The 26,759-nt window shown below is 45.0% G+C and overlaps 1 protein-coding gene across 2 annotated transcripts in view; it reads right to left on the bottom strand.

Moving 5' to 3' along the window:
* Nucleotides 1-16,924, bottom strand: part of INTU (inturned planar cell polarity protein) — a 75,412-nt gene extending 58,488 nt beyond the window's left edge. The window contains exon 1 of one of the 2 annotated variants that reach the window (XM_084768505.1): nt 16,823-16,924. In XM_084768505.1, the coding sequence (XP_084624631.1) occupies nt 16,823-16,911 (89 nt within the window). In that variant the 5' untranslated portion in view covers nt 16,912-16,924. Of the gene's footprint in view, nt 1-7,245; nt 7,484-16,822 lie in introns of those variants that run through there. The other variant, XM_084768504.1, reaches the window with a different exon arrangement.
* Between the last annotated feature and the right edge of the window lie 9,835 nt (nt 16,925-26,759).

The raw sequence follows: 26,759 nt of genomic DNA, 5'->3' as shown, positions 1-26,759 counted from the left end.
AGTTACACAACTCTCTTAGGCCTTCATTTTCATTAACGGCAGGATTTTTTTTTTCATTACCTAAAATAGCATGGCAATTTCTTTAACCACCCCAAGATCATCCACACAGTATGGAGCCTGACCCATACATTTCCCCATTTAAAACAGACACATGCACTATCCCAAATAATTATATCCTCATCCTCCTTTTGAAAAAAGCACAGTGTGTTTTACAAAGGAGTCACCATGTACGTACGTGATAATTACAGGTGTAACCACAGGACAATCCTAGGCACAGAGAAAAACCACACAGAATGGAAACAATAACACCAACAACTGACAGAGCGATGGTTAATCTCAACTGTCAACTTGATGAGGGGGTGGGGGTGAGGTCTTACCTAGATGCACTCTGACCATTCTGACGCTATGATAAAACACCCTGACAAAGAGCAACTTAAGGGAGAAAGGGTTTGCTTTGGTCACAGTTCCAGAGGGACAGAGTCGATCAGAGAGGGATGCCATGGCAACAAGAAGGAAGGCATAGAGGCAGGAGCAGGAAGCTGGTGGATCACATTTCATTTGCACACAGGAAGCAGAAAGAGAACAGGAAATGGGGTCATGCCATAAACCCTCAAGCTCTCCCCCCCCCCCCCCAGTGACATACTTCCTCCAGCAAGGCTCTGTCTCCTAACGATTCTATAACCACCCCAGATAGGATCAGCAGTTGGGGACCAAGTGTTTAAAGACATGAGCCTATAGGGGACAATTCATATTCAAAACACAACAGGAGCTAGAATCACCTAGGAGACAAGTCTCCAGTCATGCCTATGAATGACTAGACTAGCCTCTGGGTGATCATCCGCATTAGGTTAACTGATGTGCAAACACCTACTGTAAATGTGGATGGCAACATTACCATAGGCTGGGGGCTTGGACTAAACAAAGAGGAGAAAGCTAGCAGCGCAGTCATTGATCTCTGATCCTGGACCGTGTGGGCAATGAGACCAGCTGCCTCAAGTGCATGTTACCATGACCTGCCTTCCATGATGGACTCTACGCTCAAACTATAAGCCAAACAAACCTGTCCTCCCTTAAGTTATCAGGTGTGTGGTTGCAGTAGTGAGACAAGTAGCTAATATATCGTGAAATCAATATGAAATCTATCTAACACATGTTCAGTGGGCACCAGTCTGCCTAATCTTTTCTGTCTCCTTGGTCCTCTGTCTCCTGATAACATCTGGATTTCACCTCTGACAGTCTTCTAAAGGAAAACCACCATACTAGATGCTGTAGCAGCTAGAATGTGTCAATCTCAGCTGTGCTGATGCTCTATTAGCCTCATCGCCATGGCAACCACAGAAAGACATGCCAGAGAAGACAGCTGAGCCATGACTACTCAGGGCATGTAGCCTAATTTCTGCACCAGGAGCATTGCAGCAATGCCGGCAATGACCCCCTTCTCACCGCTCACCCTGCAGCCAATGGGGCACACCTACATAATGCTAGGTTACATTATAACCTAATATGGGCAGAATAAAAACCATAGACCAGTAGCACATTTGTGCTTATGCTAAGGCTTTGCTGTATCTTATTTTATTCATTTGGGGATGAAATCTTGCTATGTGGCACAAGACAGGCTTAGAATTGCAATTCTCCTGCCTCAGCCTCCAGAGTTGTCAGGATTACAGACATGGGTCACCAAGCTTGGCCTTCCTATACTTTTGAAGATATCAGCTGAGACAGAGAGCTAATCAAACAGCAGCAACAGCTCCCCCCCCCCCCCCCCCCCCCGCCGACACACACACTAGAGGCCAGTTAGGATCTAGGAAAAGGTAGCATTTGGGTGGGCCCCTCCAGTGATTTTTGACAAGTAGAGAGGGAAAAGAGGTTTCAAGGAAGAAAGTGTACACAGCTGTAGGCATGAACGAGCAGGCAGACAATTCTGTGCAGTGGAGCCCAGGTAGCTTAGAAAATGAAGTGGTGTTGGGGGAGAGATGGGCAGTGAACGAGAGTGCTTGCGTCACAAGCAGGAAGACCTGAATTTGAATCCAAAGGAGCTGCGGGGGAGATGGTGTGACCACTCAGGCTTGGAGCCTGACTTAGTTTGGGTTTTATTCCTGTGCAGAGACACCATGACCATGGCAATTCTTATAAATGTTGGGGGTTGGTCTGGTGCTATGTGTTCTGATGCTAATTATCGTCCCTCAAGATCTGGTTGCTGCCAAAATGAGCAGACACTCACTTACCTCAAAATGATATTTGCAACCTTGCCTCCCTGTTTGACCAATAGAAAGCTGATACCTGGGCAGGGCTGGAAGAAGGTAGGCAAGGCAAAAGTTCGGGGAATTGGGGTCGGAGGAGGGCGCTGGGGAAGTGAAGGATCTTGGGAAGAAGGAAGGAGGAGGAGAGAGGAAGAGAGGAAGAAGGCCACTACAGGTTAGGTGGAGGTGGGGGCACTTAATGGGCATGGATGGAGGATTCGGCCCAGACAAAGAGAATCGGCAAGTATTTGGGACTATGGATGGGAGGCAGCTTAACAGAAATTAGCAGAAGCAGATGGCATGGGATTGGGGCAGGGTATGGGATACCTGCCCCAACATGGGAAGTAGATTAGGGGATTAATATCTGCCCTGCCCCAGGTGAACCAAAGCTATTTTAAAAGATAACAGGTGTCTGTGTTTTTATTGACTGATGGCGGGTTAGAAAGTACCGATGTAATGAAAATTATAGGGCTGATAAAAAACATTTATTAGGCTACATCTTTAAATTAACAGCAATAAGAAAACATGTAATTGGTGCTGGCTTACAGTTTCTTAGATTTAGTCCATCATGGTGGGAAGTGAGGCAGGATGCAGGCAGACATGGTGCTCTAGAAGGAGTTGAGAGTTCTATGTCTGGATTTGTGGGCAGTGGGAGACTGTGTGCCACACTGGGTGTAGCTTGAGCATAGGAGACCTCAAAGCTCACCCCAACAGTGACACACTTCCTTCAACAAGGCCATACCTCCTGACAGTGCCACTTCCTATGGGTCAAGAATTCAAACACATGGGTTTACGGGGCCATACAATTTAAAACCACTGCATTCCACTCCCTGGCCCACATAGGCTTGTACCCATAACATAATGCAAAGTGCAGCTAGTCCACCTGCAAACGTCCCCGTAGACTATCACAGTCTCAGTAATGTTTAAAAGTCCAAAGTTCAAAGTCTCTTCTGAGATTCATGCAATATCTGAAGTGTAAAATCAAAATAAAAAAGCAATTCATATACGAATAGCACAGGATATACATTACTGTTTTCTAAAAGGCAGCATAGTGAAGAAAGACTGGACTAAAGCAAGACCAAAAACCAGCTGAGAAACTGTAAACTCTGCATCTCCATGTCCGATGTCAAAGTGCTCTTCAGATCTCCAACCCCTTTCATCTCTGCTGACTGCAGCACACTTCTCTCTCTTGGGCTGGTTCCACACCTGTTAGCAGCTCTCCTCAGCAGGTGTCCCACGGCTCTGGCATCTCTAGCCTCTTGGGGTCTCCAAGGCAACCCAGGCTTCACCTTCACAGCTTCATGCAATGGCCTCTCTGAGTCTCCACCTGGCCTCAGTGGCTTTCCGTAGTTTTGGAGGAGATTCCACAACCACTTTCCTCTCCTTGACTCTAAAGCCAGAACCATGTGGTGAGAACTGCCAAGTTCTGTGGCTTGCTAGGTGGCCTCTGACATGGGACTGGAGCAGGAGCTGACAGTTCTGCATCAGGATTCATGGGCACAGAAGGAGACTGTGTGCCACAGTAGGCACAGTTTGAGGATAGCAGACCTCAAAGCCTACCCCCACAGTGACACACTTCCTCCGACAAGGCTTCCAACATACCTCCTAATAGTGCCAAGGATTCAGACACATGAGTCTATGGGGCCGCACCTATGCAAACCACCACAGAACCCCAGCACTGTAAGGAATAAACAGGATTGCTGGGCTTTGCTGACGGCTAGCCTACCTCTGGGTTCAGTGAGAGGCCCTTTGTGATAGGTCAGGACACCCAATGTTCACCACTGGTCTTAGTGAGTATATGGACACATGGACACACACCACACCACACATAACAAAGATGATGATATAAGCCAGGAAAAGTTATTCTAAGGAAGCTAAGGATGGGGAGCCACTGAGCTTTGAGTAGAGCAGGAAAAATGGTTTAGAAGTGTGCTATCTTTTAAAGATTTATTTTAACTACACTTTTATTAATTCTTTGATAATTTCACATAACGGTGTTTTGATCATATTCACTCCAACTTCTCCCCCTAACTATTCCCAGATCCACCCTCACCTGTATAACATCATCATCATCATCATCATCATCATCATAATCATCAAAAGAACCCATCAAGATATTGCTATACATTCTTGGATGTGGAGCCATCCACTGGAGCACAGTCCACCTTCCCCAGAAGGCTCACACCCTTCCCCAGAAACCATCAACCAACCATAGCAGCTCAGTAGGGTCAGGATTCATGAACCTATTCCACCTCCATGCTGGAATGTTAACTCGCTTGATCTTTGTTTTGTTTTGTTTTTTGGTTTTTTTGAGACAAGGTTTCTCTGTGTAGCCTTGCCTGTCCTAGACTCGTTTTGTAGACCAGGCTGGCCTCGAACTCACAGTGATCTGCCTGCCTCTGCCTCCCGAGTGCTGGGATTAAAGATGTGCGCCACCACATCTGGCAACTCGCTTGATCTTATAGGTCTCAGTGGCAAAGCTTTAGATCTGTTGTAGTGCCTGCAGAATCCAGGAAACCAGAAAGGGATCACTAATGTGGAGAATGAGGGGGACTTCTGTGTGTGTGTGTGTGTGTGTGTGTGTGTGTGTGTGTATGTGTGTGTCCCTGCTGAAGTCAGAGGCGTCAGATCTCCCTGGGGCTGGAGTGACACATGGCTGTGAACTATGCCTGTGGTGGATGCTAGAAATCAAACTCTGGGCCTCTCATGGAGCAGTACATGTCACGCTGCTGTGCTCGGAGTCACTGAACCACCCAATCTTTTGTTTTGTTTTTGTTTTTGGAGGCAGGGTTTCTTTCTCTGTGTAACAGCTCTGGCTGTCCTGGAACCTGTTTTGTAGACCAGGCTGGCCTCGAACTCACAGCAACCCACCCATCTCTGCCTCCCAAGTGCACTACCATGCCCGACTCATCCCTCCAATCTTTAGTATTGTGTTTGAGAAAGTAAGTTCTTGCAGCGGGATGAAGGAATGACTGGAAATAGAGGCAGAGAATCCAGGTTTGTTAGAAGTGACGCCCATGGTGTGAGTGTGTGTGTGCGCGTGCGCGTTGGGGGGGGGGTGGGTGGGTAAACCTCTGTGGTAATGCAGTGTGGAGAGGGAGAGGAGTGAGGGCTGGGGTACAGGAAAGGGCGAGAGCACAGCAATCAAGTCTAAAGACAGAAAGCAAGAAAACAGCGCTGAGAGGATGGACCAGAAAGAAGGAAGAGAATCCTCTTTAACACAGCGAGCTAGGTGTGGCGTGAGGTGGCAGTTGGAAGTTACCATTTTCATTATTAACCAGCTGCCAAGCTACTTATTTTATTAAACTACATAAGCTTATAAAAGAACTAGTTAAAAGAAAAGCTGGGTTCATAACAGGAGGAGGGGGAAAATATTACCTTGAACAGAGTATAATAATATGACATCATGAATTTGATCCTGTAAGTCATTTTGTTCATAGCAAAACCCAAGAAAATGTTAAACACTGATCTAGACAAACAATGGAATTCTAATCAGAAAAAAAAAGAGATTTGAATTACTATAGCAACAACATAAAAAAGGTAAAGAAAAGAAAGATTCAATGACTGCATTTTTACAAAACTCTGGAAAATACAAAGCCATGTAGAGTGGCAGAAAGCAAGTGGTATGGGGAGAGAGTGAACACACAGTCTTAGACATGTGGGGAAATATCTGGGTGAGATATAATGTGTTACATTTACGGCTGTATGTGCAGGTTTTCACATATGCCTCAATAAAGTGGTTTAAAATCTCTAGCAAGGTTTAAAGGAAGTATGTGCTTTCTTCTTTAGCAAATTTTATTTTAGGTAGAAAAATTTCTCAGATTTTTTTTTCAGCTAAAATCTATTTTACAGTCACCCTGTTCTTGCCTATCAGGCCTAGTTATAAAATTAACAATGACAAAAAAAATCAGTTAAAAATTAAAAATCGATGTCATAAAATTGACAGTTTCTGGCCAACATGAACTAATCAATGTTGCTTCAATGAACGGTACCTGCAGACCAAGGCAAAGAAGCCTGGCTTCCCTGCTAAGGAAATACCTGGTTCCCAGCACTTTAGCTCTGAAGCGTTGAGTGGCCCCTTTAACCCTGTTCCCTCGCAGTTCTGTCTCTGAAGCCTCTCTGAGGTCATACCCCCACGCCAGGCTTAGACACGACGGCATCCTCCATCTAAAACCTCCTTCTACCATAAGAACCCCAAAACAATCTACTACAAGAGTGAGAAACGGCTCAGCAAGTAAAGGCACTTGCTGCCAAGCCTGATGGCCTGCGTTTGAGGCCCTGAACACATGTGGTAGGAGAGAATCAACTCTTCCAAGTTGTCTTTTGACCTCCATACTGTGTTAGGGCAACTGTGAGCAAGGACACACGCATGTGCACATACACGTAAACACACACATACGGGCACATACATACAGGCACACACACACACAGGCACACATAAAGATGCCTTTGGTCATAACTTCTTATCCTAGCAAGAGACATGAAACTAGAACAAACCACAGATTTTAAAATCATTTTCAAGATGACAACAACAGCTTACAAAAAAAAATGATATTCTACAATCTATCTCTATTAAGCTTCTAGAATGGCTTTAAGCGGGGTCCCCCTCCCCGCCCGCCCTTATTTTAATGGCAACGAAAAAGGTACATTTGCTGCTCTTGAAGAGGGCTGGAGTTCAGTTCCAAGCACCCACAGCAGTGGCTCACAGCCACTGGAAACTCTAGTTTCAGGGATCGAGTGCCCTCTTCTGGCCTCTGTAGGCACTGCACCCACACAAAGACACACAGGTACACATAGTAAAAAAATAAAATAAAAACAAACCCTTTTAAAGAATGCTCTGGAGTCTAAGCCACAAGTGAGGCAGATGGGTTCAGGAGCACCACAGACATCCTTCACAGGGCACAGAACCCACCAGGAGGCGGGGACCCTCTTATCCGGACACCGCAGCAAGCAGGCTGGCGCCCCGCTCCCCACGCGCGCTCGCGGACCGACCGAGGAGCCTTACGTGTCGCTGCTGGCTGAGGAGCAGGAGCCCCAGCCGCTGGCCCCGGCGTCGGAGTCGCCCTCCTCCTCCTCTTCCTCCTCCTGTGAGGAGAGGTCTTCGGGAAGCTCGGCCGGGCGCCCACGCGAGTCCCTCCACGTGGGCTCCGCCATAGTCACGGTCGCGAGAGCTCCGGGGTGGGACACTCAGACCCCAGAGCGCGCCAGCCGCACCTCCACTTGCACCGCCATTTTCCCAGGCAGGGCCACGTGACCCCGATGCTCAGCTGCGATTGGCTGGGGCTCCGGTTGCCCGGGAGACGGAGAAGCGTCCTGGTAAAGACGCGGCGCTTTGAAGGGAGCCAATGAGTGCCATTTCCACAAGCTGTGCAAACTTAGCTGCTTGGCAGTTCCCTAGGGCTTCCAGGAGGCAAGCTGGCAGAGATTCTTTTTCCCTTTTTATTTTTTCTTTCTCTATTGAGTCTTTTGCAGTTTGTACTTTCTCTTGTAGTTGTAGTTATTGTTGTTGTTGCTGTTGTTAATTTTTTTTGCTTTTCGAGACAGGGTTTCTCTGTGTATCCTTGGCTATCCTAGACTCGCTTTGTAGATCAGGTTGGCTTCGAATTCACAGCGACGCCCCCCCTACCTCAGCCTTCCTGAGTGCTGGGATTAAAGGCGGGTGCCATCACACCCAGCTATGATTATGATTTTTTAATTGTGATCCAAAAGGATGGGTTCCATTTGGCTAGTTTTTGTTCGGTTGTTTTGTTTGACAGAGCCTTAGAGGTAAAGAGACTCTGCATTCATGCACCTCTAGGTGCTATTGCAAATACCTTAATTTAAAAAAATTATTTGTGAGTTGTGAATGCTTACATCAAATATTTTAAAGGTACATAATAGTTGTCATTGAGTCATCCATTCTGACTCAGTTACATCCGGTCTGCATTCATAAATATTTCTAAATAAATAAATAAATATTAATATTAATAATATTAAATAAATATTATAAATATTTGCATGCAATGAAGTAAATAGTTCTCTATATTTAAATGAGAAACTGAGGCTTAGTGAGGTAACAATGGTTATGCAGCTAGCAGGCAACAAAGTCAATCAAGAAATAAATCATTACAGTATACCATAAAAGTAGTATTTACAAAAGCAGTGTTTACAGAAAGTTGATATTATTACATTTTTGTTTTTTTGACACAGGGTTTCTCTGTATAACCTTAGCTGTTCTGGACTCTCTTTGTGGACCAGACTGACCTTAACTTTAAGAATGTATTCTATTAAGCTTCTAGAAAGGACTTAAGCAGGGTTTTTTGCTAACTTTTAATGACAACTAAAAAAACCATGTTACATACTGATGGTTGAAGGTGGTCACAATTATTTGTAATTGCTAGTTCTAACTACACATAAAATGTTACCCTGAAACTACAGATGGCCTTTGGGTACATAGTGGCTGAATCCTTCCACTACCAGTCACTCACTGTAAGTTACCACTGGCTTTTAAAAGAAGTCATTAATCCATAGCAACAGGGCTAGATTCCTTTAAAAAAAAAAGAAAAGAAAAGAAATAGTGTGACTCAGAATAACTCATTCATGGTATTACCAGGAATTCTAACTTGAAACAGAAAACCCTGAAGATGAATAGAAAAATACAGCATGAATACCCTGAGGTCTTGAGAGAATGTCTTAAGCGGAGGCTCCTCTTTCTGCTATCTACTCATTTCCATAAGAGGACAACATCTCCACAGTTTAAAATAGTTGTCTTGTAAAGTGTATAAGGTACCTCTTCCTGGGAAATACTCCCCTTATCTGTGGTCACGGTTTCCAAGATCTGCCAAGGTGAGAAAGTATTAATTAAATGTTAAGTTCCAGAAGTGACCAATGTGTTCTAGAATGTACGTCACTCTGGGTCAGTCATGTGGTGAACTCTCACACAGTCTTGCTCCATCGTATGTGGTGTAAATCTTCTCTTTGTCCAGTGTGTGCACGTTGTATATCTAACTCACCCATTAGTCACTTACAGTAGCTGACTGGCTAGAAGGTAAGCCACCAAGTACCACAAAGATTGTATTCAAGAAGGATGAGCAACACTGGGTTACAAAGCCTCAATTATTCACCTAATATCACCAGTGAAGATGCTCGTGACCTCAAAAGATAGGGAGACTTCTTCCCACAAGCAAACAAGCAGTGGGCATCAACAGTGTCCATCTGAACCAGAGAACATCAGTAGTGTCTATGTAACCCAGTGGACATCAACAGTGTCCATCCGATCCAGTGGACATCAGCAGTGTCCATCTAATCCAGTGGACATCAACAGCGTCTATGTAACTCAGTGGACATCAACAGTATCCATCTGAACCAGAGAACATCAGTAGTATCTATGTAACCCAGTGGACATCAGCAGTGTCTATGTAACCCAGTGGACATCAGCAGTGTCCATGTAACCCAGTGGACATCAACAGTGCCCATCTGAACCAGTGAACATCAGCAGTGTCTATGTAACCCAGTGGACATCAACAGTGTCCATCTAACCCAGTGGACATCAACAGTGTCTATGTAACCCAGTGGACATCAACAGTGTCCATCTAACCCAGTGGACATCAACAGTGTCTATGTAACCCAGTGGACATCAACAGTGTCTATGTAACCCAGTGGACATCAACAGTGTCTATGTAACCCAGTGGACATCAACAGTGTCCATCTGATCCAGTGGACATCAGCAACGTCTATGTAACCCACTAGACATCTACCCCAGTGATCAGACCCCACACGTTGAAGAATCATTCTCCAGGACTGCTACTCCTGACTGTACACTTTAAGATGGCAGTCACAAGCCCCAGCTTGTTTTTATTTGTCTACTGTCTACAAAATAAGATTCCCATAACTCCTTGAATTTGACTAATCTACTTGAGCAGCTCAAAGATGCAGGGACATTCTTACAGTTACTATTGTATTGTAGACCATTACAAAGATTACAGATGAGGAGAAACACAAGGTGAGGTGAGAGGGGGAATGCAGTTTCAGCGACTTTCTTCAGTGTTCACTGTCTCTAGGAGCCACCACATGCTCATCAATCTGGAAGTTCTCTGAACCTTGTCCTTTTGGGTCCTTATGGAAAAGTGGTCACATAGCAGGCTGAGTGGGAAGACTCAGCAATGCCTGGGTGTATCTATTCTTTTTGCATTTCTTCCTCCTAGGGATGGGGCGGGACCCTTCTGAGATGACAAGTGTCTTATGGCCCACTGTCAGACAGAGGGGGGTCACTCTAATAAGGGGATTTTTCCATAATTGTTAAATTGTATTTCTTATAAAACATATACACTTTCTCACCATTATAGTCTGAAACAATAAAACTTACTCAAGACTACACTGTAAAATAAAAGTGCTTTAGACACCTGTTTGATAAGGTAGCCATTTATTTGCTTGTCTGTTTTCTTATTTTAGACAGAGTCTCAAGATGTGGCCCAGGCTGGCCTACAACTCACTATGTAGACCAGGCTGGCCTTATACTAACAGAGATTGCCCTGCCTCTGCCTCTCAAGGGCTTGGTTAAAGATGTACAGCATTATACCTGGTTGTATTTCTTCATATTTTCTAAAAGCAGCCTATCATTAGAAGCTTGAAAAATGTCAACGACATTTAAAAATATTTCATTTTATGTATGTGGGTGTTTTGCCTGCACGTCCATGGACAATGTGCATGTCTGGTGTCCTCAGAGGTCAGAAGAGGGCTGCAGACTCCCTAGAACTTGAGTTCCAGGTGCCATGTAGGTTCTGAGACTCTATCTAACCCAGGTCCTTTAGAAAAGCAAATGCTCTTAACCACCATTTCTCCAGCCTCGTAAAAGACATCGTCAATAGCAAAATGTCCAGTTTTCTTCCCATGAGCAGCAGCCTATAATTTATTTCTAGGAGCATCTGTTAATATTACATCATGCTCATAAACCTCCAATGTTCCTTCACTAGAAAATGGAGTCCTCAGTCTGCATAGTCTTTAAAAGGGTTTTCCCGGTTCAGGCTGGGCGTGCAGCTCACTTGGTAGAGTGCTTGTGCTGCATACGGGAAGCCCCGAGTTCAATCCTCAGCGTTACATAAGCCAGCCATACTGGTGCATATGTGCAGCCCCAGCCCTAGGGAGATAGAGGTAGGATGAGCAGAAGTTCAGGGTCATCTTTGACTATGTAGAGAGGTGGAGGCCATCTGGGGTTTATGAAATCAGTCTCAAAAACATTTTCCCCAAATCAAATAACTGAGCATCAGCTAGGAGTTAGGTACTTTAATTCCTATTATATATTAACCAAGTTAAGCAAGTATGTCTGACTTGTCTGATTAAATGGAATCACCCAGGGCTTACCAAATCAACAGGGTCAGACTTTGCAGAGAAGCCTAGAAATCTCTAGGGAATTTTTTGTTTGTTGTTTTTAAACGATTTATCTCTTCTTATGCATATAAATACATGGCTTGCCTGTATGTATATGCACCACGCGCATGCCTGGTATCTGAGGAGGTCAGAGGAGGGCATTGGCTCCCCTAAAGCTGGAGTTGCAGATGGCTGTGAACCACCATGTGGGTGCTGGGAATCAAAGTGGGTCCTCTGCAAGAACAAGTAGTCTAAACCACCAGCCCTCTCTCCAGCCCCCAAATCTCTGTTTTGAATGAGGGTCCTCCCCTTACCCCTACATTGCTTCTTCAGTCTTGGGAAGTCATGACCTAAGGTTTGCCCCAGCCCCACATGACTTTGGAGCGGGAGGGCTGGCACTTTTGAGTACTCGACCACCACCACCCTCGCTTGGTGAACTTGAGCCTGGCTGACCTGTCTCGGAATCTTTCCACAGAATCCACATCTGTCCCACCTCTGTATCAGTCTCTTCTAGGTTGACTTTGCTGTTCTGTAAATTCAGGTAGCGGCCTCTACTGTTCGGGAGTGTCTGGAGTCTTGTGAGCTAGGCATGTAACATGTCTAGTTGCAAGCAAAGACTGAGCCATGCTGTGGACGTAAGAAGTTCTCTTGATGCTTCTACAGAACACATTTGTTCAAATCCAGCATGACTTTCCCTTTAAGACACAATAGCTGTCTTTAAAAAGCCTTCTAGACACATCTCTACCGGAGTAAGAAGTCCCTTTTCTATCTTTCTTCAAATAGCTCACGAAATTCTCATTAGAGAATAGCTGTCCCTCATATTTATTTGTGTGTAGGTATGTATATGTGTATGTGTGTGTATGCATAAACATATGTGCCACCGAATGACAGTCTCTTGGAGACATGACAAAATGACTTGATGGTTCTTCTTTCACAAACTTGACTCAGAAAAAAAGAAAGATCCTTATAAAAGTATATTGTCTAAGAAAGAGTCTCTGCACTAGATTCTCAGTTTGTTGGCATCCCTGGCTAACTAAATTTTATGAAGGAGGAAAAGAGAGAGAGAGAGAGAGACAGAGAGACAGAGAGAGAGAGACAGAGAGAGACAGAGACAGAGACAGACAGAGACACATAGACAGAGACAGAGAATATGTGTGTAACTTCTTTGCTTGATCTTTTCATATACTCTCATATATATCACAACAATTATTTTTTATTTAATTTTGGGGTTACGGTATCAGCAAATTGTATTTCTAACTTTATTACTAGGTAATATTCTTAGATGTTTTTGGAAAGGATGGAGAAAGAAAAAGAAAATAGTATTTCAGGCCTTTGTGAAGATACTCTCGTTAGTCCAAGGGCTTAATGATTATATATAACCTTTAAAGATTTAGACTGGGGTATGTTCTCATTTTCTATTTTCAACTACATAAAAACTGAAGCCCCAAAATGTTTAGTTTAATACGTAAGAGGCACAGGGTCCCTATTTCCATTGACTGCCATCTCAATTAGGCAAACAGTACAATTCAGACACAAAATACTCCAGATAAGAACATAATTAAATATTTATTGTGGTGGCAGGCTCAAGGTTCTTTATTTAGTAGCAGGAGAAGCTAGAACGAGGGTTAAAAGAAGACAGAGCCCTGGAGATGATGTTCATTCAAAGCACAGGGCAAAAGTTTATGTAGTGGAATGTTCTCAGAAACGAAGCAATATTGCCCTAAATGTGAACATAGGAATAATATTTTATGAACTGAGCAAAATACCTGTAAAAATTATTTTAAAGTAGCTATTTTCTAAAATGATGTTAGACCAATAAATATCATTTAAAACACTACTACTTTCTAATGCGGAGTTTTCCAAAATCTAAGACAGAATCACAACAAACAAAAGACAACTTCTGCAATACCAAGTTTATGTAACAAAGTTACAGTCTGAAGTTTCAATTTTCTCACATGAAAATGGAGTCCTTCCTTCATATGGACAGGACTTAATTGTTCCAAGATCATTTAGATGAAAATAGAACAGTGAGGAGGTTCTAGAAGCAGCCCCAGACTGAGGCAGCTCAGTGGTAAATTAATTACTTAACATGCTAAGATCGCAGGCTCAATCCCACTTCTGCAAAAACCAAGGATGGGATCATATTATTTCCCATTCAGATGTGGACACCCAGGAACTATATAGATGACGTATCACGCAAGCCCCATGCTTAATCCATTTATTCCTACTTGTTTTCACTCTCTATCTCTACCTACAAATTACAATGGATTTGGTGAGCTGCTTTGTCACCAAGACCAGTATTTGCCAACCAAAAGGAAAGGAGATCTTTAACATAGGAATGCCAAGCCTGGGGAATTCCTGTTGGCCCACAATCCACTTGTGAAGAGAAAAGGAAGAAACAACTTAAAAATCAAGCAGTATACATTTTACACTGTATTATCCTAAGCTTTTGATTTTATTATTATTTATTTTAGTTTTTACTTTCAGCGTTTAAAAATCCTGTACTATGTTAGGACAAGCTCTATATACTTGATACATTTTGAATATACATATTTTTGCTCTTGGCAAGGGTATGAACTTTATCCAATATTTTCACCTTTCTGCTGTCTTAGGTGTCCACAAAAATCATCGATCTATGTTTAATGCCACTTATTAGCCACTAGGCCTTGGACAAACTGACTTCACTGAATTTCTAGGAGTCTCTAAGAACAGCCACCCGCCTGTGTTTTGTTTTAGAGCTCAGGGGACAGCAACTAATACCCTTCCATATGTTTGATGGGACTTTATGTTCACAGAGCATTGCCGTGTCATCAGAAATTCAGAGTACCATCCTATGATATGGATGTCACCCACTTCACGGAAGAATAAGTTATTACATCACCAAGTTCCACGACTCTGCACCAGAACACCACTCTGAGAAGATGGTTAAATTCACAAGCCATGTGCATAAGCTGTTTTGAAATGTTTGGAAAATACTAAAGGACACTGCAAATCATCAAGTTGACACAGAAACATTAGCTTGCTTAAGTAAAAATGACCGAGAAAGGCAAGCCTGAGTCCTTCCTCCTGACAGACAATCTGACTGCCCATCCAATAGACTCTCTGAATTCTCCACTCACTGCTGAGTGACTGTCAGTTTAGAACTGGCGTGTTTGCTTCTAGAAATGTATCTGTCTCAACAGTAAAGCAACTCAGTGCTTTAGGTTTTGAAAATCATATTTGCAACGAAAAATACTCAAGCAATTAACAAACACCCGGAAGGCCTAGCTTTCAAATTTAAACATAAGAGTAAGATGAAATACACTGCAGTTTTCTTCAATCTGAGTTTCCTATGGCCCTGGTCCCTCTAAAGCAATTGTCAAGATTTTGTGGGTGACTAACAAGGTCTTTATTTCTTTTTATTCAATAGTTTCATAAGCATATAATGCATTTTAGTTCCATTCACCCCTATTATCACCCTGCTAAAACCCTCTACTTCCAAGTCTTTGAGTGTGTGTGTGTGTGACCCACTGGGTTGCCTGCATAAGCGAGAGATGCCTCTAAAAGGAAAACATAAAAATGCTGCCAAAACACCTTTAAAACACAGATTATGCACTAGTCTGGGTCATGACCATGATGATAAATGAATGGATATGATTAAAAGGGTGTTTTTATTAGACCCATGCACCCTTCATATATATGTAAGCAAAAGACACTTGAAAAGTATGGATGTGTGTGAAAATGTACCTTCATTGAATGAGAAAGAAACTTTGACATGTCACAAATTTTTAAACAGGTGTTTTGAAAACAAAACGACAACAAAACACAAAATAATAGGACACATTAAATCAATGCAACGCAAAGATAAAAAGATTTTCATGTGCTGTTAAGGAGAAGACACTTGTTAGCCATGCACTGACCGTCTGACCTACCTATTCGATTGGCTGCTCCCTCAGGTGGGAGCAGTTATATGTAATTCGGGTGAAGTGGCATTTCATTCTAATGCTGAGCAGGTGTATTCCAGAAATATTCGTTCTGAAAAGACCACCTCAGTCTGAGGACTAGAGTTTAAACTTTTTCCACCCCTCCTCCCCCTTCCCATCCCCCCCCACCCCCCCCACCCCCACCCCGTTTCATTCAGGCCGACTTGCGCTTTGGATTTGAGGCCCTGCAGTGTTAATCGGTTTGGATTTTTTTTTTCTACTTGACATTTCAAACAAGAAATATATGAAGAAACCTTGGTGGAATCTTGGGTGTTTAAAAGGAATTTCCCTCCCAGCTTGGCAGAACCCATGACTTCCCTGAGTGAATTTACAGTGAGCACTATTGGAGATCACTCCTGAACTATAATTTTATCAAGGGCAAGGGGGAATCGCCCTTGGAAAGTTAGCTTCTCATTTGACAGTATTTCATTTTACACGGTCACAGCTGTCTTGCAGGGCGGAGTGCGGGGGTCCAGAAAGCTTCAGAAGAAGAAATCTAATTTTTAACCCCCCTGCTTAATGCGGCCCTCCTCCCTCACGCTCCCTTACAGCTCATATGGTTTTGAATAAAAACTTAAAAGGGTCACTTGAAACGTTTACAGATGACAGAACTCACGTAAACCTCCCTGGCAGATATTTGCCAAGCAGGCTTACTCTTCCTAGCCATGAAAGTATTCAAGGGAAACTCATTTACTTCTGATTCGGAGGGAGCCTCCCTTCATCATATCTCAATAAAGCCAGGCCTTCCGAGTTAGCAACGTTCACTGTCATGCGTTTCATCCGTTCACTCTACAAGTCAAATTTGTTCTCCGCGTGAATTCTTTTCTCACCCATAAACTCATCTCCTTCGGCGTGGGCTTTAATCTTTGCTAGTGTATTTTGAATAAAAGATAGTTGGATAAGCTGATGGAAAGTTGGGGTTCTCTTCTTTAGGAGAGCTCCTAAGCTGTGTAGTTAAGGTTCCGCGGTGCTAAGGGGGTGGGTTGAAACTAGATTTGTTAAAGAAGAAATTCCTTCTAATTCCACCCATGAAGTCCAGGCAAAGCTCCCAGCTTTCTCCAACCCCCCTGCAGAAAGTGCACGGTAGCCTGAGGGATAACTTTGCTTCACAGGGTCTTTTCCCTTTATAAAGTGGAGCCTCGTGGAGCTGATTGGCGCGGGGCTGGAGTCACAGCGACCCCGGGCACTTCAGCACCAACTCCAGGAGGGCACCCAGCACCTAGCCGAATGCCGCCTTCCCACCCAGCCTGGCCACATCCCGGTAGCCGCACTGACCTGTGTAGGAGGATGCGTTGCACCGAGTCCAGGTCTTCCAGGTTGCGAGGCGCAGGCTTAGGGATGCTGGTCCTGTTCCCCTGAAACATACCCGTGGGGAGCCGCCTCCGATTGGCGGCGGCGCGAGTCAGCGGGTCCCCAGAGCCGCTCGCTTCCTATGGGGATGGAGGATACGAATGTCTGGGTGGCACCGTGGGTCCGTATTCTCCTGAGTCGCTCGATGGACTCTCCCTGGGTCACGGCAGGTGGGCCCTCTGGTGGCGCCGCCGGCTTCCCAGGGCCCCGCGCACCTCTTTCAGTGCCCGGGATCCCCAAGAGGGGGCTTTGGACACCACGCTCCAGGGGCACTCTCTCGCCGCCTAGTGCGCACTCCGCGCCTCACTCGGAGTTTGCCGAGCTCAGGCGGTCCCAACCGAGGACACTGGTGTCCAGGCGCCGCCCCAGGGAAGGACACTGCCACCTGAGGCCACCAAGGAGCCAGGCGAGGAGGCGCTTGCTGGACACATGCGCAGGCCCTGGGGCTGTGCTGCAGACTGAGAGAGTGAGTTGGGAAGAGGAGCCAGATGCCCCAGCGGGTGGGAATTTAAACACTTTAACCATGCGCGAGCTGTGCTGGTGGCCCCCTCCTTTCTTTCTCGGGCCCCATAGGTTGAGGCAGGAGGACAGTTACCACTTGGAGGCCAGCCTGCTCTACTAAGGAGTGCCAGGCCAGTCAGGGCTACATAACACGGCCCTGTCCCAAAACAAACACATAGAAATCAAAACAAGAAACCACATCCGTGGGTACAATATGGAGGGTGATTGCAGGCCTGATTAACAGGAGCCCTCTATCCTCCTTGGGTAATTGGGCTGAAAATGCCCCCCATGATTGGGAGGCAGAGAAGTGGAAGAGGAAATGGAAGTTAAATGTCCAATTGGGAGAGCGCTGGAGGGGTGGCCCACGAGTGACTTCAGGCTCGGTACTGAACCCCAGTGAAAATTAGAACAACAGGGAGAGTGAATGGAGAAGCTGGAAGGTGTTTTTAAATGTGGTCTCTCGCTGATGACGTAGACATAGACTACCTATATTCCGAAGTTACAATTGGGACAGATGGTCTTTCAGCAATGGCCGATGAGACAGGAGCTTCCACATACGAAGTTTATTGAGAGCTGCAGTGGGTGGAGGAGGGGACTGAAGGAATCACACGGGCAGGAGGAACAGTTAAACTACAATACAGTCTCAGCAGATCTTCAGCCAGTTCCCTGTGCTCGGCAGGGGATGGTGTTGCAGTGTAGTCCTGAACTGAACGCAGGAGTGGGCCGGGTCCTTGCATCCAGAGAAGACACTGGCTTAGGTGGTTCTGTCCAGTGCAGGCTGTTGCTAGGGATTCAGCAGAGACTCTCAGCTGTCAGTGTCCTCAGCAGGAGGAGAAGTGGATGGTTCCTGAGGGAAAGGGCAAATGGTAATGAGGAGGGATTAGAGACAGACTCTACAGTCTCTAACTGAACACAAAAGCAGCTCACAAGCCTATATGTGGTGGTGCATGCCTGTAATCCCGGCACCCAGGAGATGGAGGCGGGCAGATCAGAGGGCAAACTCTGAGGTAGAGAGAGACAATTTATCTTAAATGACAAAAGGGAACATAGAGGAACGAGGGAAAGAGGAGAGAAGGAAGAGGAGGTGGTGGAGGAAGGGGGCTAGGCCGTGGTCTTCTAGCCTGTACCAGAGGGTTTTTATCGACATTATAGCAACATCTGGATGTTGCACCATGGAGTCCAATATTGAATCAAAGCAGAGGGGCAACGAGTGGGGCAGCACTTGCTTGGCGCATGCGCAGCTCCGGTTCTGTCCCAGCACAGTCAAGGAAAACGAAAGCCTGCGGGTGTCCTAACCACTGACTTCTCTCTATGTGTGGATGCAGTTGTGCCTGTCTCCTGAAAGGACAGTATATATATACTGGCCATCTTCCTGTCTCTACCTCCCAAGTCCTGGGCACAGATGCTACGTCATCACACCCAGTTTAATTAGTACTCTTGAGGATGCACTGCTGCCTTAACCTTTAGGACTGCTCCTCAGGGCGCCTATCACATAGCTACATCTCCGCCTTCTTAACTAGGGTAGGTGTGTGGATCCATCTTCAGCCCCCCATAAGGCTGAGCATCTCAGTCTTTCCCAGGAGGTGACGTTTAGCTCTGATGTGCTAAACCCTGTCTTAAGGTGTTTGCACTCTTGTACCAAACGGGAGCACCTGCATCTCTACAGCTTAGCAGTCTCTTGTTGCACCATTACCACTTCAAAGACTAATGAAAGGCATCCTACATATTTAATGTTCATAAAGAGAGCGAGGGAGGGAGGGAGAGAGAGAAGGAGAGAGGGGGGAGGGAGGGAGGAAAAAGAGGGAGGGGCCTATAAAGATGATGGGAAACAGGTTACATGATTTGCACTGGATCCGATCCTTTCTGTGCGTAAGTCTTTAGAACAAAATAGGTGGGAAGAGCTCTCTGCTGACCTTTTAATTACTTCTTCTTTTTAGCAGCTGGAGATCAGCTCAGTGGCATAAAGGATTACTGATGATGCCTCTAGTTTCTTTTTAATTTATTTTCTTTAGCATAGAGTCAGGTTTTCTTACGGCATTTCTTTTCAAACAAGATTTGTCTTGTTTCTCTTGCTTCCTCTGCCCCTTGTGCTTTTCTTCCTCCACATAGCCTTCTTTTTGCTTTTGTATTACCAGTGTCTTTTGTCACCCTGTGCCCTTTCTCAGTAACTCTTGGTCCCCTCTCACCTCCTAATTTCAAAGCCTCAGCCTGCTCTCACAACCCCTTATTTATGCAGGAAAGAACAGTAAAAGCTAGATGTTGCCAGCTTCTTGCTTGATAGAATCACTCTCAATGCACAGGGTCGCATATGCTTTAACCAGGTTTGGCTTCTGAGCATCTGTGTGAGCTGCTTGCAGGGATGCTATTTCATAGTAGGCAGAGCCGCCTGTCACACTACCCTTCAGGCCCTCACATGGACTTGGAACCTGTGTAGGAGGCAGGGGTGGGTGGACAGGTGCCGCAGGAGGTGCCTCACCTCACCTTTGCTGAACAGCTTTCATTCTCTGAAGACCCGGAGGTCATTAATGACACCAGGGAGCGGTAAACATAAGGGCCATGTATTCATTTAACTAAGAATTAAAGAAATGAGAAGAAATCCAAGCTGCGACAAGGCAGTGGCTGCATAGGAAGCAGCTGTCTGACTGCTAGCCAGATAATAGAGTTCAGAGTTCAGAGTTTGGGTGGAAGATAGCACAGGCTATTTCTCTTATCTCCGCTGACTTATGTATTTGCTGTGGTGGTGCACATGTGAGTAGGGACCACAGGCACAGAAGAGAAGGTTTACTGTGCAAGTAAACATTTCATTCAACTCCCATGGGTGTTACAATAGGAAAAGGAGATGAAGGAGGAATTGAAAAACTGGGAAGAGGACCCTTACACACACAAACTGAAAGTCTCTGGAGAGAGTTGTGACCTGCGGAAGCCTCCAACAAAGGAAGCGGGAAGTGGGCGCCCCACAACTTGCACAGGCCATGATGGATATAAAGATTCTGCTGGTCACTAGCCAATCTAGAAATCTAATAGCCACGGGATAAGCTGGTGACTGCGTGAAGAGACAAGGCATGATCATATCTCTGATGGAAAATTCATACAAAATTAATTTACACTGGGTTTTATCTATGCACCTCTGTCATGAATGAGGCAAAGGAATTCAGAGGTTAATTCAATATGCATAGTCCAGAAATTTGAGATTTTAGACAAGATATTGATTTTTGGCTACAAAATAAAGTCTGCCCTATCTACCTTAGGCCAAAATCATGACATAACCTGGTTCTGTGCACAGCTATGATGCGTACTCCATAATAAGATAATAAAGAAACAAGAGGTTGCTCCCAAACAGACAGCTTAAGTCATCACAAAGATGACTGGCTGGAAGTTTGTAAGGTCTACTGTGTGGACAGATGGCCAGAAAATAGGATATTATTAGTTTTTTCTTGACTTGTATTTTTAAAGTGTAAGCTCAGAAGTCATGTTTGTCAATATAAAAGGGAAACACTGGTATCTGTGTTTTGCATTTCTTTTTAATCAAAAAATTATGTGTGTGTGTGTGTGTGCGCGCGCACGCGCGCACGTGTACATATCAGACATCACCAGAAAACAAAAGAGGACACCAGATTCCTTTGTGCTGAAGTTACAGGTAGCTGTGAGCCATCTGATGTGGGTGTTGCAACTCTAACTTGGGTCCTCAGGAAGAGCAGCAAGCAATCTTAATGTCTCTCCAGCCTTTGTGTTTTGTGTTTCTAAATTTAAGGAAGTCATGGCATTTTCCATAGGATTTAGGGTATCACTTATCTCTTAGCAACCTGTTCCTTTCTTCTCATCCTGTCTCCACTGGAGTCAGATTGGGTAAATTGTGTCTTCCTGGGAAGTTACTGAGATGATCAGGTTTTCAGGTTTATTTTCAAAGTAATCTTGTGACTTCCACAATAGTTGATTTAACAGTTTATTCCGCTTAATACCACTTTTTTTTGGCACCTCCTTGTAGACACAATAGTGAAATGCCTCAATAGATCTGATCCCGTTCATGATGTTTGGTGACGTTATCTCATCCTTGAAAACTACTATTGTTAAATTAAAATCGCACCATAAGATTTAAAAACTGAGTGAATTCTAAAAACAAAACACAACAAAATGATACAACAACAACAACAACAGCAGCAACAACAAACCCCACAGCATTTCAACTCATGAAAACCACTTTTCTTTTTTTTTTTTTTTTTTACAAAGTAAAACAAATCAGCTGAACAGTTGTAAATGTTAATAATAAACAACAGCTTGAAAGTAAATGAATATGGATCGTCCACACAATGTAACACATTGATTAGACATACTTGCTGGAGAAGAGGTGCCTGGGCAGTGGTTGCCCGGAGTGTCAGGAAGCCATTCTTTTCTTTCTCTTTCTTTCTTTCTTTCTTTCTTTCTTTCTTTCTTTCTTTCTTTCTTTCCCCAGAGCTGAGGACCAAACTGGGGGCCTTGCACTTGCTAGGCAAGCACTCTACCACTGAGCTAAATGCCCAACCCCCAGGAAGCCATTCTTTTAAAGGAGTTTTTCTCTCTGCTCTGCATGTGTCATTTTTAATGTTAAGGGACTCATGATTATTTGCACTTAAGAGTGACGTTTAGAATAATGTGAAAAGACCAGGTCAAAATACAAGGTGAATGTCACAGTGCAGTGAATGTCATGGTGCTCTGAAGCCCTCAGGAGTCTTCCCAGTGCACCACCAGCCCTAGAGCACAGATCTCTTGGATGCACAGAGCAGAGGGCTCGTGAGCCACCCACGCATGAAACAAACACGAGACTTAACTCCATAAGAAATGTCCTGATTAGAAATGTATTGAGTAAATTAGTATTTTCAGAAACAGAAATATTGAAACATCAGTCTCTTTAAACTAGTCATTAACTTAAAGGGTATGGGACAAGAAAGTATTACACCAAGAAGAGAGAGAGAGGCTCAGACTTTTCAAAAGGAGTTGAGAGGGGGAAACTCATTAAAATGAAGAGGCACACGCACTGAGTCTGAATCTGGTGTCTCGATATGGGAAATGAGGGTGGGTATCAGATGCGAGTGGGAGGTCAGACAGCATGGAGAGAGACCAGAAACTGAGGGTGGGGGCATCACGGAGGCAAAGTGGAGATCTCTGGGAGAATAGGCTCCTGGAAGAGTACGGGGGTGACTCTAGCTAAGACTCCTAGTAGCAGGGGTCATGGGGACTGAAGAAGCCACCGTCTAATTAGACAGATCTCCCAGTGGAGGGAGGGGAACACCAACCCACTCACAAAAACTTCAACCCAAAATTTACCCTGCCTACAAGATGGGCAGGGATAAAGATAGAACAGAGATTGAGAGAATGTTCAACCAGTGACTGGCCCAATCTGAAACCCACCCCGTGGGAGAGAGCCAACCACTGACACTTAAACATACTCTGCTATGCTTGCAGATGAGAGCCTCGCATAGCTGTCCTCCGAGAGGCCCCACCCAGCAAAGGATCAAAACAGATGCTGGGATCACAGCCAAACATTGGGCAGAGTGCAGAAAGTCTTGTGGAAGAGTGGGGACAGGGAGAACAGGAGAACCCGGAGGGGACAGGAGCTTCTACAGCAAGACCGACAGAACCAACTAACTTGGGCCCAGGGGGGCTCATGGAGATTAATGCACCAACCAAAGACCATGCATGAACTTGGCCTAGGCCCCTTACGCTTAGGTAGCTGATGGGCAGCTTGGCCAACATGTGGGTCCCCTTGAAAGGGAAGAGTGAGGTGTCTCTGAATGGACTTTGTTGCCTGCTTTTCAATTACTTTCCTCTGGCAGGGTGGCTTGCCGAAGAAAATACGTTCAATCCTGAGGGCACTTGATGTGCTGCTGTGTGTTGGTGGTGGTGGGGCTCCCCTTATCTGAGGAGTAGGGGAGGGTGGGACCGGGAGGAGAGGCGGGAGGGCCTATGGTCGGGATGTATAAGGAATAAAAACATTTTTAAAAAATGATTTTTTCAATTTATTTATTAATTTAATCTCTTTACACCTCGATTCCAGCCCCCTCCCTCCTCTCCCTGGTCCTGCCTTCATGTCTCCCACCCCTAATCCTCTCTCATTTCTCTCAGAACAGGGGAGCCCCCCCCCCCAAGAAGTATCAACCCACACAGGCAGGCACCTCAGGTCACAGCAGGACCAAATGCATCCTCTCCCACTGGAGCCTGACAAGGCAGCCCAGCTAAGGGAAAGGGATCCAGCAGCAGGCAACAGAGTCAGAGACAGAGCCTAATGTTAGAGGACACACATGCTGAGTGCTGCACATCTGCTACATATGTGTAGGAGGCCTAGGTCCAGTCCATGTATGCTCTTTGGTTAGTGGCTAAGTCTCTGTGAGCCCTCATGGGCCCAGGTTAGTTTACTCTGTAGGTCTTCTTGTGGTGTCCTTGACCTCTCCGGCTTCCTCTTTCCTTCTTCCCACTCTTCCACAGAATTCCTGAGCTCAGCCTATTGACAGTCAAATATTACTGTTGTTTTAACTTTATGTGTATGGGCACTTTGCCTACATGTAAGTCTGTGCACCATCTGTATGCAGTACCTGTGGAGGCCAGAAGAGGGCATCCGATCCCCTGGAACTGGAGTTCCAGGGGCTTGTGAAACACCATGTGGTGAGTCAGTTGCTGTCGACTGCAGAACCTTCTCTCTGGCTATTATTTTAAAGGATAAGAAAAACCAAACGGGTCCCGTCAAATCAGTTTATCTTGAGTGGGCATTCCCGGTTTTCCAGCATGTTGCTCCTTTGGATGTTGAGCTGATTACTGCATCCTTTCTGTTTAACTCAGACCGCGGACATTTCCCATGGCTCTTAGTTTTGTTGGAAGACCCTTGGCAGTCTGGTTCTCACAGACTCCTCCCATCTTGTGTGTTCACTGTCTTGGTTAGCGTCTGTCAACTTGGTGTTATCTACTCCTATAATCTAGATCTAGAATCATCTGGGAAGAGAAACCTCAGCTGAGAAAACGCCTCCGTCAGACTGGCCTATAGGCAAGTCTGTAGGGCATTTTCTTGGCTACTGATTGACGTGGGAGGTCCAGCTCACTGTGGACATCGTCGGCCCTGAGTAGATGGGCCTGGATAGTATGAGAAAACAGGCTGGGCGAGCTGTGGGGAGCAAGCCAGTAAGTGGTGTTTCTGTGCTTCCAACTTCTGTTCCTGCCCTGAGTTCCTGCCTCCAGGTTCCTACCTCCAGGCTCCTGCCCAGAGTTTCTGCCTTGGCTTACCAGGATGGTGGACTGTGACCTGTAACCAATAAACCCTTTCCTCTTCAAGTTGCTTCTGTCCATGGTGTTTATTACAGTAGCAGGAGGCAAGGTATGCTAGTCACCCTTCCCCAGCTGGGTTAGGTGGGCTGAAAATGTCCACTTTGTAGAATCTGATGTCCTTACCTACCAGTCGCTGTAAGCACAAATTCCTCCTTCTCAAAACCCTGGTTTTCACCTTTTTTTTGTTGCACACTCCACTCTCATGTGGCATGTTACTTCTTGGCAAGGTCTTTCCTATCTCCTGGATCGGGTCAACTGTTAGATTCCAGCTGTGTCTTTCTGAGACCCTTCCTCCTCAAGTTTCTTCTGGCCAGGATTCTGTCACAGCGACAGGAAACAGACGAGGACAGATGCAGCAGCCTCTTACACTGCACCTCATGATACGTGCAGTTATTAACTGTATCACTGATTTTATTCTTATTTATTATGTTTTGGTGTTATTATTACAGCACTCTTGAAAACATTTTCCCTGAGAGGACAGTGAAAGCATCCTGAGGCACAGACAACAAACTACACTCCGGCTGTCACCATCTCCTTGTCTAGGTCCTGGTCTGCAGCGTGAACAGTGTTAATGTTCGGTGCTGCCTCCTTTGGGGGATGGGCACAGAGAGGTTGTTAAAAATATGGTTCTTGGGCTGGGGAGACAGTTTGATCAAAAAGTGCTTTCCTCAAATCGTGAGGGCCTGAGTTTGGAGCCATGGCCTGGTCCACAGAACAGAGGTGCTGAGAGAGAGTGCACATAGGTGTATGCACACACACACATGCATGCAGGCATACACACACACAAGCACGCAAGCATGCTCGCATGCATGCACATACAGAGACACACAGAGACACGCAGAGACACACGCACTCTCGCACGCATGCAGACAGACACACAGACATGCATGCACACATACACATGTACACGCACACATGCACACACGCACACATACACACAGACATGCACACTCATGCACGCACACAAGCACACATACATACACACAGACACACAGACACACACATGCGTGCACGCGCACGCACACACTCACACACGCATGTGTGCCCTCAAGTCTGGTTTTAAAGCTGTAGGTTTCCTATACAGGACGCATTCGGAGAACAGAGAATAATTATGAAGCAAGGGGAAGATTTGGGACAGTGTTCCCAGTGATTATTGAATATGAGGATTAAATGGATTTTTCAGCTTTTTGTTAAAAAAAAAAAAGAAGTAGAAATTAGACATATAGTAGTATTATTAAGTGGGGCCAGTTAAGGGAAGACAGAGAGCGGGGGAGGGGCAGAAGTAAGAGCAAAGGGTTATGGATGGAAATGCCACGATGAATCCATTACTTTTTATGTCACCCTAAAAATTAATTTTAAAAGCACTATTCTCTATGACTTTATTTTAGTGATTTAATTATGTCTTTAGTCTTGTCGACTTAAAAAAATTGCAATTTGATCAGTCTGTGGTAACTGAGGGAAAACCAGGTTCACAAAAGTTTGAAAATGTGATGTGAAGCCATTCAAGTAATTTTAAAAGATGATTTAACAGCTTTCAAACAATTAGCTTAACCCCGTGTTAAATTAAGAAAAATTGCTCCCTTTCTGTTTTAAAAAGGCAAAAGAGCTCCACCTTGTGGTGAAAAGGAGTACTGCCCTATTTCCATTCGCTGTTTGGAATCCTCTACATGCAATTCCTGAATCATGTGGAGTTAGTCCATTTTATGAATTATCTATTTTTTTTGGAGGGGAAGGGATCTTGGTTTTTAGTGTTGGAAGTTCTTGAAAGTTCTCTTCTACACCTTCCTTTCACACTGTCTGTGGTGGGGAAACCACTCTTGACAATAAGGTCATCACTTACTGCCTCTGAAATGCTTCCTTTCTCAGGCTCCTGGTTAGGCCACGCCTCCCCTGGGCTGCTGTCCCCAAGCACCTAGCATAGGGGCTCTGAGATAGGTGTTTTAATTTTTTATTGGGAATGTTTTGCAGTATATGTTGAGAGAAAATTGATTCTTTCTCCACCCTCGCCCTGCACTGCAGGCTACACTAGCCTTGAACTTACGGTGTAGCTGAGACTGACTTGACCTGCTGC

Source organism: Acomys minous (genome assembly GCF_964271855.1).
Source record: "Acomys minous genome assembly, chromosome: 19".
In the NCBI taxonomy this organism is placed as follows: Eukaryota; Metazoa; Chordata; class Mammalia; order Rodentia; family Muridae; genus Acomys; species Acomys minous.
This window is presented reverse-complemented; position numbering and strand designations above follow the sequence as displayed.